Source organism: Tiliqua scincoides, chromosome 3, assembly GCF_035046505.1.
Source record: "Tiliqua scincoides isolate rTilSci1 chromosome 3, rTilSci1.hap2, whole genome shotgun sequence".
Classification (NCBI taxonomy): Eukaryota; Metazoa; Chordata; class Lepidosauria; order Squamata; family Scincidae; genus Tiliqua; species Tiliqua scincoides.
Genome location: NC_089823.1, coordinates 130,744,372 through 130,764,095, shown reverse-complemented (window position 1 = coordinate 130,764,095; position 19,724 = coordinate 130,744,372). Strand labels below are relative to the sequence as shown.

The 19,724-nt window shown below is 41.4% G+C and overlaps 1 protein-coding gene across 5 annotated transcripts in view; it reads left to right on the top strand.

The window, feature by feature from the left end:
• The window catches only part of ERCC6 (ERCC excision repair 6, chromatin remodeling factor), a 56,638-nt gene that overhangs the window by 31,337 nt on the left and 5,577 nt on the right, over positions 1-19,724 (top strand). For 3 of the 5 annotated variants that reach the window (XM_066620985.1, XM_066620983.1, XM_066620986.1), the window contains exons 9-20: positions 2,213-2,383; positions 3,026-3,202; positions 4,073-4,189; positions 5,249-5,344; positions 6,024-6,242; positions 7,079-7,189; positions 8,031-8,150; positions 10,387-10,481; positions 11,492-11,637; positions 11,722-12,408; positions 17,955-18,156; positions 19,180-19,258. In XM_066620985.1, the coding sequence (XP_066477082.1) occupies positions 2,213-2,383; positions 3,026-3,202; positions 4,073-4,189; positions 5,249-5,344; positions 6,024-6,242; positions 7,079-7,189; positions 8,031-8,150; positions 10,387-10,481; positions 11,492-11,637; positions 11,722-12,408; positions 17,955-18,156; positions 19,180-19,258 (2,220 nt within the window). The remainder of the gene's footprint in view (positions 1-2,212; positions 2,384-3,025; positions 3,203-4,072; positions 4,190-5,248; positions 5,345-6,023; positions 6,243-7,078; positions 7,190-8,030; positions 8,151-10,386; positions 10,482-11,491; positions 11,638-11,721; positions 12,409-17,954; positions 18,157-19,179; positions 19,259-19,724) is intronic. The other 2 variants (XM_066620984.1, XM_066620987.1) reach the window with 2 other exon arrangements.

Genomic DNA, 19,724 nt, shown 5'->3' with positions numbered 1-19,724 from the left:
ATGTTTATGTCCCCTTTTCTTGTTGTTTGCCACATTACCACAACTAAAGCACGCATAAGAGGAGTTGAAACCCCCCTTCCATCTCAAAGACATAATACGAGAAGAAGTAGAAGTAGAACCTCACCAGATCAAATCCAGCAAAGCTTTACTTATGTTCTTATATGTAGCAGTTCTTATGTTCTTATATGTGTAATCTATCCCAGACTGAGCCAGGGGGATAACTTTCCCCCATCCATCCAGCTTTAAGGGAAAGGGCACTCCTTTCTGAGGTGCTCAGCCGTAAAGAAATAGGAGAGCAACTTCATGTGCAAGTGAGAATTCATATCAGTCAAATTATCTGTCTTTTTTATATAAAATGGACAAATGTTTTCTACACAACTGACTAGGTAATCTTTATTATGACTTAAGTTATAGTCTGGTGTTTTGCTCACCTCTCTGAGCAATCAGTTCTGTACATGTTTCAGAATTTCCATGTTCAGTTGAATTATAGTCTCCTGTAACAGTGGACTACATTGCAGTGCTGTTGTAAGCTACTCTGACACACTTTTACCCATCTGCCCCTCCCAGGGCTATATGGGAATAGTAAAAATGAAGTGTATGCACGTAATCATTTTTAAAATGTATTTTCGCCCAGAATGCACAGAGCCTTGTGATGGCTCTGCAGGAGTGACTGTGAAGCACTTGGGGGATGACATCATTGCCAACCTCCAGAGCCCCAAGAGGGAAGCGGCTCAGGCTTTGATTATTGCTGTGCAGCTGCACAGCTTACAGGGAAGGCTGCTGATGGGTGGAGTACAAGTGCTTTAAATAAATAAGTAGTATACTTCTTGATGCAGTAGATAGATTATGAAGTCAATAATAAAACAGGGATAATATAGGATAATTATAAAAATGGCCTACCTTTTTATAGAGTTGATGTGAAGCTTATTGATGTAATATACTGTATTGTAAAGGGCTTTCAGCAACTTAAAAACACAGTACGATTTTGAATAATACTGGAACAATACAGTAATTACATTTACATCTAACTGCCCCCCCCCCATTCAGTAAGGCTACCTGGACAATTTGCAATCAAAAAGTCCTCAGTTTAAGGGAGGATTTATAGAAACCACTATTAGTGCAGAATACTGCTGCTAAAATTTTTGACCAGGGCCAGTTTTCAGAACCATGTGGGCACCCTTGCAAGTCCAACTTTGCTGGCTCCTGGTGCATTTATGAGCAAAATTGGTTATTACCTTTAAAGCCTTTCATGGCTTATGACCACATATCTGAAGGTCATATTAAGCAATCTGCTTCTTAACATCATCTGAAGAGGACCTACTGTGTGCCCCATCACTTTCAGAGGTTTGATTAGTGGAGATGCATGAGAGGAGCCCTCTCTGTATGATGCCCTAAGGTGTGGAACTCCCTGCCTCAGGGGTTCAGTTTGACAAGGCAGTCTCCTTCCTCTTTGAAGTCTGTTAAAGATCTTGCATTTCCAGCGGGTGTGTAATTACTTACACTTAGAGCTCTTTGTTTCTGGTGAGTAAGATAGGATTACAGCCTTACTGAACACAATGGACTACAATGGAGTAAAACAAATCACAATTTTCAAATACCTCTACATGCTTTGTTTTCTGGCTCTTGTATCCTGGTTGATTTTTATGTTTGCATTTTGAATTCCTCTTTTATATTTTTATTTTGTTGTGTTAATTTTATCACATTAGCTTATAAATTTGTGTGAGCTGCTTTTAAGTTATCTCTGCCCTTGAAATCTGGGATATAAAATCTAAATAAAATATTAGAATGAGTTCATGGTCCCCCAAGTATAGAAATATATGTTAAGTCTTCCATCTTCTCTGGTGCTCCACACAAGCAGCAAATAAGTTCTACAGTCTCACAGATTGTTGCTTACAGTGTAGCCTCCATGCACCAACGCTTTTCTGTTGGTCTGCCATCACTTCCCTCTGCAGATTGGGGTCAGCTCTGAAGCAAATATAATTTGAAAGAAGTGGACATCTAGTTGCACTTTGACTATCCGCTTTTCATGAATGATTTCATAGGATTGTGTTGTGCAGCCTTAAGCTAACTTTGCAAGAGGGGGCTTTGCAAGAATAAAAAAGATAAATGCTTGTAAATTCTCAGCTTGTAAAACATGCATATATCATTGACCCCAGTTTTTTTTTTCTTTCTTTCTATTTTCATAACTAGTTGTATATTTTTGTCTTTGCAGGTGAAACTGATTCAGGAAATTGTAGCATGTAATGGTGTTTTGATAACCTCCTATTCATATATTCGCATGATGCAAGACAACATCCATGGCTATGACTGGCATTATGTGATTCTAGATGAGGGGCATAAAATTCGGAACCCAAATGCTGCAGTTACAATTGCCTGCAAACAGGTTTGTTCTTGAAATCAAACCATCACTATCTTTGTTGTTTTTAAGTGAATGCTAGACTTTATCTTAGGCTGAACACATCATTCACTACCCCATCCTGCTCTAAATTCTGGCACAGAAGAAACCAAATTCTGTAGTATATTGTGTAGATTTTATTATTAGTGTGTGGTGGCTCCTCTCGTCTTCTGGATGGTATGTAAATTTAATAATTAGGATTCCCCCCCTTTTGCATGTTTTTTACATCAGATGTTTTTAAAGAGCAAAGCAGTAATGAGAATATATGAGGTTTTTTTTAGGTATTTGAGCGCTAATGTTAATGCAGCATATACAGCATATAATTTGTAAGGGAAACTATAGCATATAGCTTGACTTGACCAGTGGCATACTTTGAACAGCAGCCCAATCCTACCTTACTTGCCAGATCACTAACTACTTCTACTAAATTTAGTTTTTACTAAATTTCCAAAGTGAAAAAGGTTAGCTGTATTCAAATGTCAATTTATCATGTATTTCATGTTTTGGAGACATTGTTCCTTGTTTGGGTCATTTTGTTCCAGATTAAAATTTGACTGCTCATTGGGAGAAATAGTACATTTTGGACCATTTGCTCTTGATATGACAGTGTTTGTTTGTTTCCTATTGTAGTTCTCCACACCCCATCGAATCATTTTGTCTGGGTCACCTATGCAAAACAATCTGAAAGAGCTGTGGTCCCTCTTTGACTTTGTATTTCCAGGGAAGCTGGGCACATTACCTGTCTTCATGGAACAGTTCTCTGTTCCAATAACCATGGGAGGGTATGCCAATGCCTCTCCAGTTCAGGTAAAGTTAAGAGTGCGGTTCACAAGAAACCTTTTTTCTTTTTTGTGTAACTCCCTTTGAAACCTGATAGACTTTAGTACACATTTTCTATGATGTAAACTTATCTTCGATAGTATGTATTGAAATTCATTAGCTAGGAAAGGAAATTCATTAGGAAAGATAGCGAAACCTTACAGTGCAATTCTGTACATAGATATTCCAAAGTAAGATCCACTATGCTCAGTAGGGCTTACTCCCAAGTATGTATAGGATTGCAACTTTCGTTAATTGACAATGACTGTATGATATAATGAACCTTAAACCATTTGATACCTAAAAAATTAAATAGAAGTAAAAAATCGCGTATAGTTTCCCTTAAATCCAATAAATACATACTGTCTGTTTAAGAACTAAAGTCACAGTAGGAGAGACACATGGGACCTGGGATGACTGAGGGAGCACCAGCTTCCGGGGCATAAACAGAGTAAGTCAAATGGGAGGCAGAATCACCTGCACTATTTAAACTGCTGTTTGGGGGTGGGAGGGAAGTGCATATATTTGAATGGTGCAAGTCAATTGGGCGTAAGGTGCTAGCTGACTGAATCTGTTTTCAGATGCAAAATTGATCTGGGATTGTAAGAAATCACCAGATTTTGAATGTTCCCATTTTATATCTCCTTCACTAGAAGTTGGTAGTTGGAAGTTACTAGCTAAGATAGGCAATTTAGTTTTAAAGTTAATTGATTAATGCTGTTCATTCTTCTGCTTGAAGGAAAATATAGCTATTTTTGCTATCGGTGTACTGCTGATATTGTCTCAATCAGTATAAACCATTTTGTATTGTTCATATTGTTTCAATACAGTAATATGTCTTTTCTTGTCCTTCAAAAGGTGAAAACTGCTTACAAGTGTGCTTGTGTTTTACGGGACACCATTAACCCCTACTTGCTTCGGAGAATGAAGGCAGATGTTAAAATGAATCTCTCCTTACCAGATAAAAATGAACAGGTATAGCTCAGTTGTATAGCTGTACTAGCTCAGTTGCAACACAGTTGTGTGTGTGTGTATATATTTCTTTATAATAAAGAAAATAATATAGTAATAAATAAATATTTATATTATTAATAATAATACTATTTCTTTGAGAGTGGCATCACTACAATGAAAATGCTTTTGAGCAACTTGTGGGGACAGTGGTGGAACATACCACTCATATAATATGCTGGTAGTGCAGAAAGAGCAAGGGCAACTCACTTGCTCTAGTACTGCTTTGTCAGGGTTCCCCTCCTCCCGCTAGTCCCCAACTTACCAAGGGAGAAGGCTGCTGGACCAGAGCAGAGGCAGCAGCCTTCCCAGCCCTCTCAGGAACAACCCTGGCAGCTCCAGGTGAGAGGAGGTGGGAGGGAAACAGAGAGAGGAAGGGGAGGAGTTGTGGTAATTCCAGGGGAGGGCAGGCCCAGAGACAGGCCCTTTTTGTATCATCCCTGTGAGGGAAGGGGAGGGGCCAAAGGGGAGGAGTCTGCCCTACATAAACCTGGAGGCCAGGGATGACAGGGCAGTTAGGAGTTAACAGAGCAGGAGGATCTGCTGCTAGCAGCCTCTGCTCCTGACTAGCTAATGCTGCCAACCCAAAGAGGGGGAACCGGGTGACGCAACCCCCCCTTAATGTGGGGGAACTAGTCTGAGGCCTCCACCAGGGGGTCCCCCTCGGAAAGGCTGGGCGGGCCCTCCCCTCCCCCGCAGGGAGGCCTCACATGCTTTTTCCTAACATTAGAAGCCATGCTGCTTAATAAAACTTTCATTAGTTTAATGAAAGACTGGCCCAGCAAGAGGAAGTGTGATTTAAAACTAAACAAGAATATGCAGAATTGGAAGTAGGAGGGTGTGAATAAGGGTCAGAGTAGATGGTTGAAAAGTAGACCCAGAGAGCCACTGCATCAGGCAAACTATAATGCTGGAAGGCATTCTGTAAACTTCTTGGGGGAGGGACCTGTGTTTCTTACACTGCAAAGTATTGCGTGTTCTTTGATGGCAGTGTGTGACAACTTCTGCAGTATTTTTCTGTAGGTTCTGTTTTGCCGATTGACAGATGAGCAGTACCAAGTTTACAAAAACTTTATTGATTCCAAAGAAGTTTATCAGATTCTCAATGGAGAAATGCAGGTCAGTGGAGATAAAATTAGGTAGTTGGACATTGATACTGAAAGAGCTCTTCATAAAGAAATGGATTGCCAGGTTATATGACTGAGAAATGTTCTTCCTCTCCATTTACTGTCAAACTGCTTTGCTTCTCCCGTTCTTCTTATCCTCTAATTTCCTTCAGCCATCGCTAGTGCCCTGTTGGCCACAACAGCCAAATTAACATGCTGAAATTAGTAAGCGGATCTTCCTCACTGGCTTTGATATCAGGAACAGCTCTCTGAAGACATCTCCATTATGTTGGTGGGGTTGCCTCTGCATTTGGATACAGTGTAATGAAGCTGGCATGGAGCTTCATATTTGAGTGAATGAGGGTTAACAAATGAGTAAAGAAGTTTCTGATCGTTTGTAGTCTGATTTCAGAATCCATAGACATTTGCTAAGCACTGGATTATTTCATACAAAATTGCTTTGACTCTCACAAATAAAGAGTGCAGTAAATGCAGAAATCACTGTGGAGAGCTTCCCTCTCTATTTGCGCTCCTTATATAGCTCCTGCCCATTTTGGTGCTGACAAGCTCTGTGAACTATCTCTCTGATAATGAAAGATTTCTTTTGCTTTGACATCATTGTAATGTTTTGGCTGAGGCAGAATTGGGACATTTTAAGAATGTGAACATGTTTGACTGTGTCTTCTGTATAGATTTTCTCTGGACTGGTAGCCCTGAGAAAGATCTGCAACCATCCCGACCTCTTTTCTGGTGGCCCTAAGATTCTGAAGGGTGTACCCGATGAAGAATTAAGTGAAGAGGATCACTTTGGATACTGGAGACGTTCTGGGAAGATGATAGTCATAGAGTCTCTACTGAAAATATGGCACAAGCAGGGCCACAGAGTGCTACTCTTTACTCAGTCTAGGCAGGTAAGTACAGCCAAGCCATGCTTGGTGGCTTCTCAGTCCAAGTTGCAGAGCTGTGATTTGTTGCTAGTTTCCTGAAATCTCCAAGAAATGCAGTGGCTTCAAGCCATTGATGTTCAAAAGCAACCCTTTTTTGGTGCTCATTTGAGATCAGCATCCATCTGAAGGAGTGTGTTTTTAATTCAGATTGTATTCATATAGTAGGGGAATTCCCTTCCTGCGGTCATATTCACAGCATATCACTTTTAGTTTTTTCTAAAAGAAACCTGGGTTTTAATGTTCTACTGCTTAACAGCAATACTTAATAATAGTATGAGTATAGCTATTATTCTGAGTGTGCAAAGTGTTTCACATCTATTATCTCGATATAATCCTTACAACAACCTTTTAAGTTAGGTATTATTATCTTTATTTTGCAGCTGAGGGGGGCTAGCTTGCTTAAGGCCACCTAGGGTACACTCCTATGCAGGTCTACTCCGAAGTAAGTCCTATTGTGTTTGATGGGGCTTACTCTCAGGAAAGTGTGGATAGGATTGCAGCCATAGTGAGTTCCATGGCAGAAATGAGATTCAAACTGGAAAAATCCTAATTCACATCTTTGTCTTCTAGCCACTATGCTTTTTAATGTGGCTGCAGAGCATGCAATTTAGGCTACTTTAAAGCATGACTATGCAGACACAGTTTTTGCCCAAGAGAAGTGACACAGGCATGCATAGTTGCATTTTCTAAAAGCAATGTGCAAAGCAGCTCTTAGCCTCTGCTAGGAATTCTTACAACTTAAGACAGTAAGTTTATTTTGTTGCTCTGTTTAGCAAAAATCTTTCCTCTCTATACTGCAGATGCTGCACATCTTGGAAGCATTTCTAAGGAAGAAAAGCTATTCCTACCTCAAAATGGATGGCACCACAACAATTGCATCACGACAGCCACTTATTGCAAGATACAATGAGGTGAGAAACTCCCAGTTGAGCACACAGTGCCTGATCTCCATTTGAGGTGCATGTTCTTAAACTTTCTGCTTAGTCTGGGTTAAGAATGTATCCAGCTATACAAAATAATGACAAACCTCAGTAACTGAACACATATTTTGTGGGTTCAACATTCCTAACATGTTCTGAATAATAGTTCTGTGGGGAGGAAGTTATTCAAAATGACAAATGGCTGTTCTGAAACAATGGCAGTAGTCTTTAGTGCTCTCTCTCCTTTACATAGAGGGGATGGGGAACAAGAACATTCTTTGCACCTTGACCCATTTCATGTGCTGCACGTGTCCTCGCCTGAAGAGCTGAAATATTAGGATACGATGTATATGGTTAAAATCTAGCATATGAAGGCCTAAACACTGTCCCTTTCATCTAGATTTGAGGATACCTAATTTTGTTTCTGAATTCATTTTTGGATAATTACCCTTGCTTCTTCTCTGCATCATTGCTATGGCTCTCTGGTTTGAATAACTGTACTTGCAACATTGCTCACTAATCATTCTTAACATTTGTACCTTGCAAGCATTTAGCCTCCAGTGCCTTCTGATGATGTTGTGTATAGGTCTTTGGTTTATTCCCAGTCTTTTATTTGTGTTCACATTGATTTTCCTTGCACTCTAATCCTAAACATGTTTACTTAGAAATGAGTCCCCATTGATTTCAGTGGAACTTGTTCTCAAGTAAAAATTCTTGGGACTCCAGCCTTATACAGCCAAAATATATATGTTCATTCACAGCTAAAGTGGTAAGACCTAAACATGCAACTTGAAGCTTTTCCTAAATGTACCTTGTACTGTGCATATTGCAGGATACATCCATATTTGTGTTCCTCCTCACTACTCGAGTTGGTGGGCTTGGTGTTAACCTAACAGGTGCAAACAGAGTGATTATCTATGACCCTGACTGGAATCCCAGTACAGACACACAGGTAGGTTTCACATAAAAGAACCATAAATTTGGAATGGACCTAATGAGTAATCCAGTTTAAATCTTCTTTGAGTCAAGAAATCATAAATATATTTGTCTAGCCTTTCTTCAAAAAGAGGAATAAGACAGAACATTCAGAAGCACGCAAGACTTGGAACGTTTGCGGTTTAAAGTTCCTATGGGGCGAAGATTCTCTGGTAGAGGAAGGGGGGCATTCCTGACTCCTCCTTTGCAGAGGGGGCATGCAGCCTCCCAGACCACTCTGGCCTCATGCTACATCAGCAGGGTTTGTGCTGAGCTCTTACAAGTTCAGTATTTAACAGGCTAGGATTAGACTTTTTTTTATTGTTTCTCCTTGTCGTCCTCTTCATCTTCTCATTCTCCCATTCTGTGCCTTCCCACTGATTTCCCCCTCCTTCCTGTTCTGGGAAGAGGAAAGGAGACATCCGATCAACACAGGTCCTGGTTTGGGTAGCTGAAGGGTAGGTGGAGGCGTAGCTAGGTCATTTGACGCCTGGGGCCCATGAATTTTTGTCACCCCATACAACATAATTAATAATTATATCATTAATTAATTAATCACATTTTTATACCACCCTTCCTCTAAGCAGCTCGGGGTGGTGTACATGGTTCCTCCCCTTATTTTGTCCTCACAACAACCCTGTGAGGTAGGTGAGACTGAGAGTTGGTAATAATGACATGAAATTAATAATAATAGTGGCCAGAAAATAAATGCAGTGAATATTTCCCCACAAGCAATGAATGAAATTCTGTGAAAATGGTATTATTATTCTTAAAAGACACGATTTCCAGAGTTTTGGTCACTAGGGTGTTGCGCCCCCCCCCCAGATGTCTCATTGGCCTGTTTTGAGAGTGGTTCTCAAACTTTTAACACTGGGACCCTCTTTTTAGAATGACAGTCTGTCCAGGACCCACCAGAAGTGATGTCATGGCTGGAAGTGGCATCATCAAGCAAAATAAAATAATTATAAATAACTAAAGAAAAGCAGATAATTAAATAAGGGGAAACCAGCCCTGTTCCAATGACTGAATTTTCTCTGTAGCCTGTCTGCAAGAACACACCCCTCCCCCCACAAAAATATCAGTGAGATTTCAGCCCTCCCCAGTGCCCAGTTCAGTGTAAATTCTTATACTTCAAGCATAGCACTATCAGGACCCACCTGGCTTTACAGGTCTATAAACAAATAAAATGGACCTTACCAGCTGTAGCCTGTTTTATTCTTTGGGGGCTGCTGCCTTCTGGAACATTTGTTGAGCTCCACTTTCATCAGATTGGGACCATTTAGCTAGCCTTGCATTCCCCTTTGCCTGACTCGACCAGGAGCCAAGGCACATTTGCTTTACACACAAGTAAACGGAACCTTGTGGCTTACTTTCTCTTCCCATAGGGCTCAGTGCATTTCTCTGCTTGGAGGGAGGGACTTCCTGCTTGGGTGTTTTTTGGGGGCTGCTTTCATTGGATAGGAACCATTCTGGTGTCATTGGATTCCTCTCAGCCTGCAAACTATGGCAAGTTTGCCTACTTGCGAGTAAACGCACGTTATGGCTCGGTTTTATTTTCCATAGGGTTCCATGCATTTTTTTATTTCTGGTTTTTTGGCCATAACTTTTGATGGAAAGGAGATATTTCAATCCGGTATTTTGCATTGCATTCCGCTGGAAATTCCACATCCAACAGTATATTGCATGAGGGGGTTACTCCTACCCTTTGTGATGTTAGCAATGTTGGGGCATTTGTGGTGTGTCACCCCCCCCAAGTGTGGTACCTGGGGCAGACCGCCCCCGCTAGCTATGCCACTGAGGGTAGGCTATATGTGTGAGGGTAGTTAGGGTCCCCATGTGTGATAGCCTCCTTCCATACCTCTCTGTTTCGTTCCAGTGTTTTGTGGGTTGCGGTGTTAACCTTGTCCTATGCTCTTAGGGAGCTGTTCAGTTTCAGACAGAAAACAGAAAGTGTGTGCAGGTTTTCCAGCTCTGGTCTGGGGGGCTGGTTACCCCTCAGCATAACAAGTCAATTATCTAGCTGGCCCTGTCTCCAACAACATCGAGGGGCAACCCCAAAAGGTTTCCCCTCTTCCTGTCACCGGAACACAGATTTACAGTTTTTAGAATGCCCATTTTTTCCTAGTGCATTTATGTTAATGAATACATTAAGACCCTTCTTTCCTATTTTGTATCTAGAAATGCTGTTTGCTCAATACATCTTACCATTCTAGGCTCGAGAGCGTGCATGGAGAATAGGCCAAACAAAAGAGGTGACAGTGTACAGACTTCTGACTGCAGGTACTATTGAAGAAAAGATTTACCACCGGTGAGTAGGATAGTAGTCATGTCTTGGTTTGCTGGAGGCAACCCTCTGGAGCACTGGTCATTTATCACATATCTGTCCCACCTTCTTTCATCATGGAGCCTGAGGCAGCCTTCGTATTCTCAGGCTGCCCTCCATCCAGGCACTGACCAGGCCCAGAGTTTCAGTAAGGTTGCTGTATCTTGCATTCAGACCATGCTCTGAAGCAGAGTGGTGTTCTCTGCACTGTTAAAAACTGAGTGAGTTTTGGACTGAATTTGAGTCCCATCAAGTTCTTTTTATGTGACTCTTTAATTATTCTGCCCCATTTTCTGAACTGTTGAGATTTTGAAACTTGCCCTCTATACAGGTTTTATTTGTGGTTTCATAACGAGATACTTGGTTGCAGATGTGCCAAAAAAAAGGTTCACTACATCCCAGGAAGTTCCAGGTAGATAAGCAGATTCAACCAGTGAGTCTGGAAGAAATGTAATGTTTTGGTTCTCATTGACAGGCTAATGACAAGCATAGCTCTTCTCAGTACAGGTTGTCACCCTATCCCTGTTTCCCCATTCATCTTTCCACCTCTTCTTCCTGTGGGTAAGGTGAACCAACCTTCATTATGGCTTGTTGCCCCCTGTGTCAACTGTTTTGCAGTTTTACTATTGTGTGTGTATGTGTTTACCCTGTCTTCTTTCATAAGGATTTCTTTTTTTTTTTCTTGTAAAACAAAATGCAGTTTTCAGTTGTTTATATTATTTCCTGCTTGGAATACACAGTGTCTCAGGATATTTCTTTGGTATGTTATGGGATTGTTAAGTGCAGTAAACTCATATGGTTAGCAGTTGGCGAATTGCTTAAAAGTTACTAAAGTAAATCAGAGCATCTATGAGAAACAGGAGTCTTGTTGCACTGTGTAATCACTCTCTAGGGTAAAATTCATATTAAGTTTTTTCTCGCAGAGTCTGGTATTTAGTGCTTTGAACAGAAAGCTACACATGTCTTAACACAAAATACTCTTCTTTTTTGCCCAGACAAATCTTCAAACAGTTTCTAACAAACAGAGTATTGAAGGACCCAAAGCAAAGACGTTTTTTCAAATCCAATGATTTGTATGAACTCTTCACATTGAGCAGTCCTGATGGAACTCAAGGGACGGAAACCAGTGCTATTTTTGCAGGTATGTCAAAGGAGGAATGATAACATCAGTACAGCAACAAAGAGAGGGATGATAATTAATGCTTTTTTGCATAATGCATTTCAGGCACAGGTTCTGATGTCCCAGCACCAAAGCGTAAAGCCGTTGCTGTTTTTAAAGGATCCTGTCATCCAGCAGAGCAAACGCAGATGCCCAAATGCAATAAGCTGTCAAGTTCTTCCTCAGAAAAACAAAATGCAAGTTCCCTTAATACAACAGAATCGATAGAAACTATCAAGGGGAATCTCAAAATTCTCCCCACAACTTCTGGTTCTCCAAAGGTTAATGACCAAGTTGCTGCTGCTCATATGGATTCATTCACTAGAGTGGAAGAGAAACTTTTAGAAGCTGCTAAGGGATCATTATCCAAAGCACAGCTGGGGACGGAGGAAGCATCTGAGCTCATGGATGGCTTGAACACCTTACCAGTTAGTGAATCCAGCATAAGCAGAGAGAGGCAGCAGAATCTTGTACTTGAAACAAGTAGTCCATGCAGGGAGCGGAATGGAAATGAACAAGCACACTTCAATAATGGCAACAAGTGTACTTCAAAAACAAAACATCATAGACTAAAGCTTGAAGGCCACAAGGGCAGGCGAGGGAAGTCCAAATGTTCTCGAGATGCCAAGTTTGAGGGTAAGCGAATTCCTCACCTGATAAAGCAGAGAGGATACCAAAAGCAAGACAATGAGGAAGAGAAAACGTCTAAGAAGAATGAAGATTATGTTTTGGAGAAACTTTTCAAAAAATCAGGTGACTCTTCTTGTGCATCATTTTGTAAGCGAGTACCAAGTCTGGGATAAGCCCCCAAAGCCCATTTTCCTTAATGACAGTTAGGATGTGATGTATGGGAGCAGGGAAAGCAAAACTGGCAGAAATGATTAGCTGATTGGTATATTGCATGTCTATGCCATAGTTTGATTTTTAAAATGAAATTATGTACATAATTTAAATTGGAGCTCGCCAGTGCAGTATTTCTGCTGTCATCTCCGATACTCCAGTACTCTAGTACTAGCACAAGCTTCATTGAAGTTACTCATGGATTATAGTTAAATAAACTTAGTCCCAAACCCAGTTGAAATTAATGGGGCTTAACTTGTTTCATTGATTTCAATGGTGCTTAATTGTGATTAACTTTCTTGAGCTGTAGCCCCATAGTTTTTGTTTTCCTTGAGTACATTGCATGTTGTAAAATATTTCATCATAGGGTCCACCTTCCCACCGACAACTTCTTTTGCCATTGTTGCATCTAAAGGGAAAGGTTCTTAATTTTGTTGTAGTTGGGTAATACATATGCATACTGCATCAAAAATGAAGCGTTTCTGAATCTGTACATCAACAACATTTTCCCTCTTAAATAGTGGGAAGAAAATAATTTGTAACATATATACTGGAGGAGGGAAAATAATTTTTGCATGTGCGTTAGCTGCGTGTATTGTTTATTTAGATAGCTACACCCAAGTACAAAACCTCATTATGAAGAAGCCCTCTTTTCTTCTTTTGTCATTTACCTCCACTCCTTTCAAAGTGGCAGCAAATTGCATCAAACTGTTTTGTACCTTTACTGAAAATGAAAGTGTGTGTTTTTCACTTCATTTAGTGAGTACAGCTACGCTTAGTTGCTGAAGGAATCCATGCCAACAGACAGGGGTCTGGAGAGCTGACTTACTTAACTCAGACACTGACATTTACTTTATGCATCTGGGAATTCTTCTTTTTGTGTGCTTAACTAACTTGTATCGCTAAACAAACCACTGATCCTGAAATTTGGGTTTCAGAGCAATAGAATACACAATACAGGTTCACACTGGGGCCTTTTGTTTAATTTTCAATCAAGGCTGCTTTCCTAATCATGACAAATCATGATTGCATGATCACTGACTGCAATAAGGGGCCATCACAACCAACCAAACTGCAATTTTGTACAACCTCTTATTGTGCAACCCATCCTGCTGCAACTTCCCCATTCCACAGGAAGGAAATGCTACTACTTTCTTTTTATTCTTTTGGTCACCCAGAGAGAGGTGATGGGAGAGTGAACTTGAGGTGGCTATTTCAGGTATCTCTCCTTTTCTTAAACCGTTAGTTCATTTTCCCACCCTGTCCTTCTTGGCAGAACAAGGAAGAGCTGCCACCACCATCCTTACCGTCACTGTCTATTGCTAGAGGGATGGGGCAACAGATGAAACTGATGATGCAACGACATTTTAGTGTGTAGGAATCACCATTCACCTCTTTCTCTTTGTTGGCCAGTTTGCTTGCCTATTCCTCTCTATCAACCTACCTCACAGCTTTAATGCATCAGGATTGAGGTTCCTCAGAAGTTTCTCATCACAACTTTCCAGATCTTCAGTGGGCAGTAGAGGCAGAAGTCGGCACTTGTTTCCAGAGCCGTTTCAAAATATGTGGCAGGGCTTTGAGTAACTTGACTTATCAGCTCTCAGTCAGGGGACTGTTTGATGGGTGTGAGCAGCAGCAAAGAGAAAATGGCACCATTTTTACTCAGCTAGGAATTAAGCTTGTTATGCTGACTGGGACAAAGAGCAGGTGCCTCCCACCCTTTGTAAGGAAGGAGAAGTGTGGTGGTGTTTATAAGAGTGACTTTTACTTTGCTCCATGCTCATACATAAATCATTTACATGTGGCCTGCTCTTATAGGCTTGCAGTAGAAAATAAATACCCACAAACTCTTGAAAGTGATTCACTCTCTGGTAAGCAGTACAGACTGAGAACCAAAGTGCCAGTGAAATACAGTACAGTAATAGATGTGAAGCAGTCTCTCACCCCCCAAGTCTAGAGTGCCTATATGACTGTTTTGTTGCAAAGAAAATACCCGCTTTAAGTATTCAGTGATCTAGGGAGTGATCGAAATGCAGAAATGCAGGGAACAATGACAGCCACTTTTTATAGCCTTCATAGATCTCACGAAGGCTTTTGACCTGGTCAGCGGAGACGGCCTCTTCAAGATCCTCCCCAAGATCAGATGTCCATCCAGGCTCCTCAGCATCATCAGATCCTTCCACAAGGACATGAAGGGCACTGTTGTCTTCGATGGCTCCACATCAGACCCCTTTGACATCCGAAGCGGCATGAAACAGGGCTATGTTCTTGCACCAACCTTGTTTGGGATTTTCTTCGCTGTCCTGCTGAAGCATGCCTTTGGAACTGCAACAGAAGGCATCTATCTCCGGACCAGATCAGACAGAAAGCTCTTCAACCTCTCCAGACTGAGAGCAAAGTCCAGCTGAAATGTCTGCGTGACTTCCTCTTTGCCGACGATGCAGCTGTCACTACCCACTCTGCCAAAGATCTCCAGCAGCTCATGGATCGTTTTAGCAAAGCCTGCCAAGATTTTGGACTGACGATCAGTCTGAAGAAAACACAGGTCATGGTTCAGGATGTGGACTCACCTCCCTGCATTACAATCTCTGCGCATGAACTGGAGTTGTCCATGACTTTGTGTACCTTGGCTCAACGATCTCCGACACTCTTTCTCTCGATACCGAGCTAAACAAATGCATCGGTAAAGCAGCTACCACGTTTTCCAGACTCACAAAGAGAGTTTGGTCCAACAAGAAGCTGACGGAACATACCAAGATCCAGGTCTACGGAGCTTGCGTCCTGAGTACACTTCTGTATTGCAGCAAGTCATGGACTCTTCGCTCACAACAGGAGAGGAAACTGAACACTTTCCACATGCGCTGCCTCCAACGCATTCTCGGCATCACTTGGCAGGACAAAGTTCCAAACAACACAGTCCTGGAACATGCTGGAATCCCTAGCATGTATGCACTGCTGAAACAGACGCCTGCGTTGGCTCGGTCATGTTGTGAGAATGGATGATGGCTGGATCCCAAAGGATCTCCTCTGTGGAGAACTCGTGCAAGGAAAGCACCCTACAGGTAGACCACAGCTGTGATACAAGGGCATCTGCAAGAGGGATCTGAAGGCCTTAGGAGTGGACCTCAACAAGTGGGAAACCCTGGCCTCTGAGCGGCCCACTTGGAGGCAGGCTGTGCAGCATGGCCTTTCCCAGTTTGAAGAGACACTTGGCCAACAGACTGAGGCAAAGAGGCAAAGAAGGAAGGCCCATAGCCAGGGAGGCAGACCAGGGACAGACTGCACTTGCTCCCAGTGTGGAAGGGATTGTCACTCCCGAATTGGCCTTTTCAGCCACACTAGACGCTGTTCCAGAACCACCATTCAGAGCGCGATGCCATAGTCTTTCGAGACTAAAGGTTGCCAACATGCAGGGAGTGATATATGACATTCTTGTATTTTTAGCTGTAAATGAAAAGAATTTGTAATATATCCAACTATGGCCGCAATCCTAACCAACTTTCCAGCACTGACATAAGGGGAATGCAACTCCAAGATAAGGAAACAAACATTGCCTTAGGAGGAGGTCTCCATGACTGCCCCTCAACTGCAGGATACAGCACATGCCCCATTGGCACAGCTATGCCAGTGCTGGAAAGTTGATTACGATTGTGCCCCAAGTCTAACACAGTTAATGCTAGCAAGTGGTGCCTCTAATCCATAACATTTATTCATTATTGATCTGGTCTTTTAAAATAACGCCTTTCAGATCTCACAGTTGAGTCAGGCTCAATGTGGAGTATTAAAATGCAGTGCTTCTGGACATGTGTAGAGTGCCTTTTCCTACCAAACCAAGTTCCATATATCCAGCCATGCATTGAGGTTAGTACTAAGGAACATGGTTATGTTCCTTTAGTAGTTATGGTTGCCAGCTGATATAAAGGGACCTGCTGGTATTCTCCTGGTGAGGACTCACTGAAACCTGATCCTGATCATGACAAACCTAGACTAAAATTCTGAGGCATCTTATGACTGACAAATGTACTGGGAAATGAGCTTGCAAAGGATGCCTTGCTCATTAGTTTCTAGTCTGTATGCATTCACACTGATTGACTACTGCACAGCACTCTGGAAACATATATAGTATGTTAACCAGTGAACTGGTGCTGCTCTGCAGAACACCCTGCTGCCCCTTTTAACCATTTCTCCTATTTTCTTTCCTCCTCCCTAGTTTTTATCACTTGTTTGGACGAATTGATCTTGGTTTGTTGGATTCCCCTCCCCTTGCCACATTTATAGTGCCATTTCTGTGGTGGGAAGCTCCTTCCACCAAAAACCTCCACTGCTACTTGTTTCTGGGAGGGTTTCTGAAGGTACATTCTTGCCAGGCTTTGTGAATCAGGTGCCAGCATCTCCCCTTTTAGCTTCCTTCAGGAATGAACCTTGGTGACTTCTTTGTCCACCAATGCTCATGAGTTTCACTGGGTGAATTTGTGCAAAGCAGGGATGTGATTGACTTATTCCATCTTTATCAACATTATGCCTCTGGTATGTGCTCAAAGCCTGGTGTCTCCTTTTGAAAGATTGGTTCTGTAAGGTCTCTTTCTGTGAGCATACAGCACCTAGTATGTCAGCTTTCTTATCTCCTGTACATATGTCTGTACAGAGACCACAAAGAATTAAAAACAAGTTGTTTGTCTGCCACTGATGTTGTTTGAATGGTCCTGTGCAGTAACACAACCCACCCTCCTGCTAATTTACTCTGGCAGTGGTTAGAAGAACTATGTGAAGGTGCTCAGTTCACCCCTTAGGCTCCCTGGCTCGAGCTCTAAAAGTTTCCAACCTTGATCAGCATAGGCACAGATCCCCATCTTTGTACTGCACAGTTGACCGCTCAAAACTTCAGTTACCAGGTAAGTGGCCTGTTTTTCTTGGGAATAGTTGGAGAGAAGAAGGGAATTTTCCAAGAAGGGGTCAAAGGGTAGATTCTTGAGGGAAAATTTCCTTTCCACAAAAGAGATCCAGAAAAAATATTGGACTATTGAATAGATCTCCTGGGCTAGAGTAATTATCTTTTAGAATAATTGCATAGTGTAATTATCCTTTATGATTGCACTTACCTCCTATTCTTCATATAATAGAAAACTTTCTCAAGATGTAAACTATTATTATTAAGTATTTATATACCGCTTTTCAACAAAAGTTAACAAAGTGATTTACAGAGAAAAATAAAATAACTAATAGCTCCCTGTCCCAAAAGGGCTCACAATCTATAAGATGCAAAACAGCAGCAGACAGCCACTAGAAAAGACACTGCTGGGGTGAGGAGGGCCAGTTACTCTCTAACTGCTAAATAAAAGAGGAGCACCCACTTGAAAAAGTGCCTCTTACCCAGTTAGCAATACTGAGCATTTCCATTCATATTGTAAAACATAGTTTTGATTTTTTTTCAGCAAGCTGTGTTCTTCCATGTCTTCCAGGAATACATAGTGTCATGAAGCACGATGCCATTATGGATGCCTCCAGTCCAGACTATGTGCTAGTGGAAGCAGAAGCCAATCGTGTTGCTCAGGATGCCCTCAGAGCCCTAAAAATCTCTCGACAGCGATGCCATGGAGCTACTTCTGGTGTTCCCACTTGGACTGGCACTGGTGGTCTACCTGGCTTGCCAGGAAAAGTAAAGTAAGAACTGTAGTGTTTGTTCCACATTGGCTTGTATCCTAGTTTATCCTTCAATTCATGTAAAGGGACTTGTGTGCATGGACATAATAGGGTGAGATGCTTGCGCCCAGAAATCCAAATGAAATCGCAGCTTGGTTTTGCAGTTGTGCAACTCACTGTACAAAGATGTCGTGCATAAAGTATTTTTTGTGCATCTTGGTTGTACAGTTTTCTCCACTTATACGTCTGCTCTTAAAACAGTGCAAAATGCCACATTATTTCAGCGTATACAGCTTGGACTAGTTCTAGTTAGTATATTTGGAATGTGCATATAGTTAACAAAGAACAGTTTTGTACCCTTACCAAGAGGAGGATTTTCAACAATTTTCAACCAATGTGCCATGAACGGTCTGCAGGTGTGCTGCGGGAGTTTGAGAGAGGTTTATTTATTAATAGGGCCATTGGGAGATATGAGCCCCCCACCAGCAGCATGATGTGCCTTTGCAGTTGTCAGAAACTGATGGTGTGTATTGACAATTTTAGCACCTTGTATGTGTGCTGAGAGATGAAAAAGGTTGAAAATTGCTGCTCTAAATGTGCTGATGCTATCCTGAGCTGCTACAGAAGATAATGAGTAGATGTGCTGCTGTTCCTTGTCTGTTTGAGGGTTTTTCTTTCATAGTCATTTCTAAAACTGTTAGAAATTTTATCACATTTATTATCACATCACGTTCTGAGATAAGTAACCATTGTTCCAGTTCACATATATTAGGTAATGGGGCTTGAGAAATACTGACTTGCATAATGCATTTGTTGCCCCAGGAGGGGGCAGGCGGGCAGGTTCAAATCCGGAGTTGTTAGGTGCTTCTGATTTTGAGGTGTTCAAGAAAGGACAGTGTGGATTTCTTCCATTTTTTTCTAGATGCTGCTGATAACATTAGTCTTAAGTAATATTTATAGTGCGATCTGAAGCAAATAATGTATCTGTTGTGCCACTGTCTGAATTTTTGAAGAATATTTCTCTAACTCTTTGGTCTGTTTCAGAAGCAGGTTTGGTCAGAAGAGGAACCCAGTATTGATGATCCCATCTTCCTCCTCTCCATCTCCAGGAAAAAAATGCAAGGTAAAACATGTTATTATAGTTAATGTAAGAAATACAAAACAATGCTAAAGTGAAAGCTCTAAATATGGAGAGTACCATTTGTTTGACTGTTTTTGTTTGTTCTATCTCAATAAACCTTACAGCAGTAGGTAAGGTGGTATTATTCCCCACATTGCAAATGGAAGGTTGAGGCTGAGACAGTGGCTTGCCTAACAGACAAGTAAATTTGTAGTTTCATGTCAAACCTATTGTAAAAAAAACAATCTCGCATTCAGATTGAATGCATATAGGTTTTATGACAAAGGACATGTATAATAATCTTAAAACCAGGCCTATTATTCCTAGCATATTAACAGAATTAAATGTTCCTTTGTATCACTGGAAAGCTGTAATTTCTTAAAGGGAGACATGAAAGATGTACTTTGTTAGTGCCTGTAATAATTTGATATGGTTGTTAAAGTTCAGTACTATGTCATGTTGAAGTGGC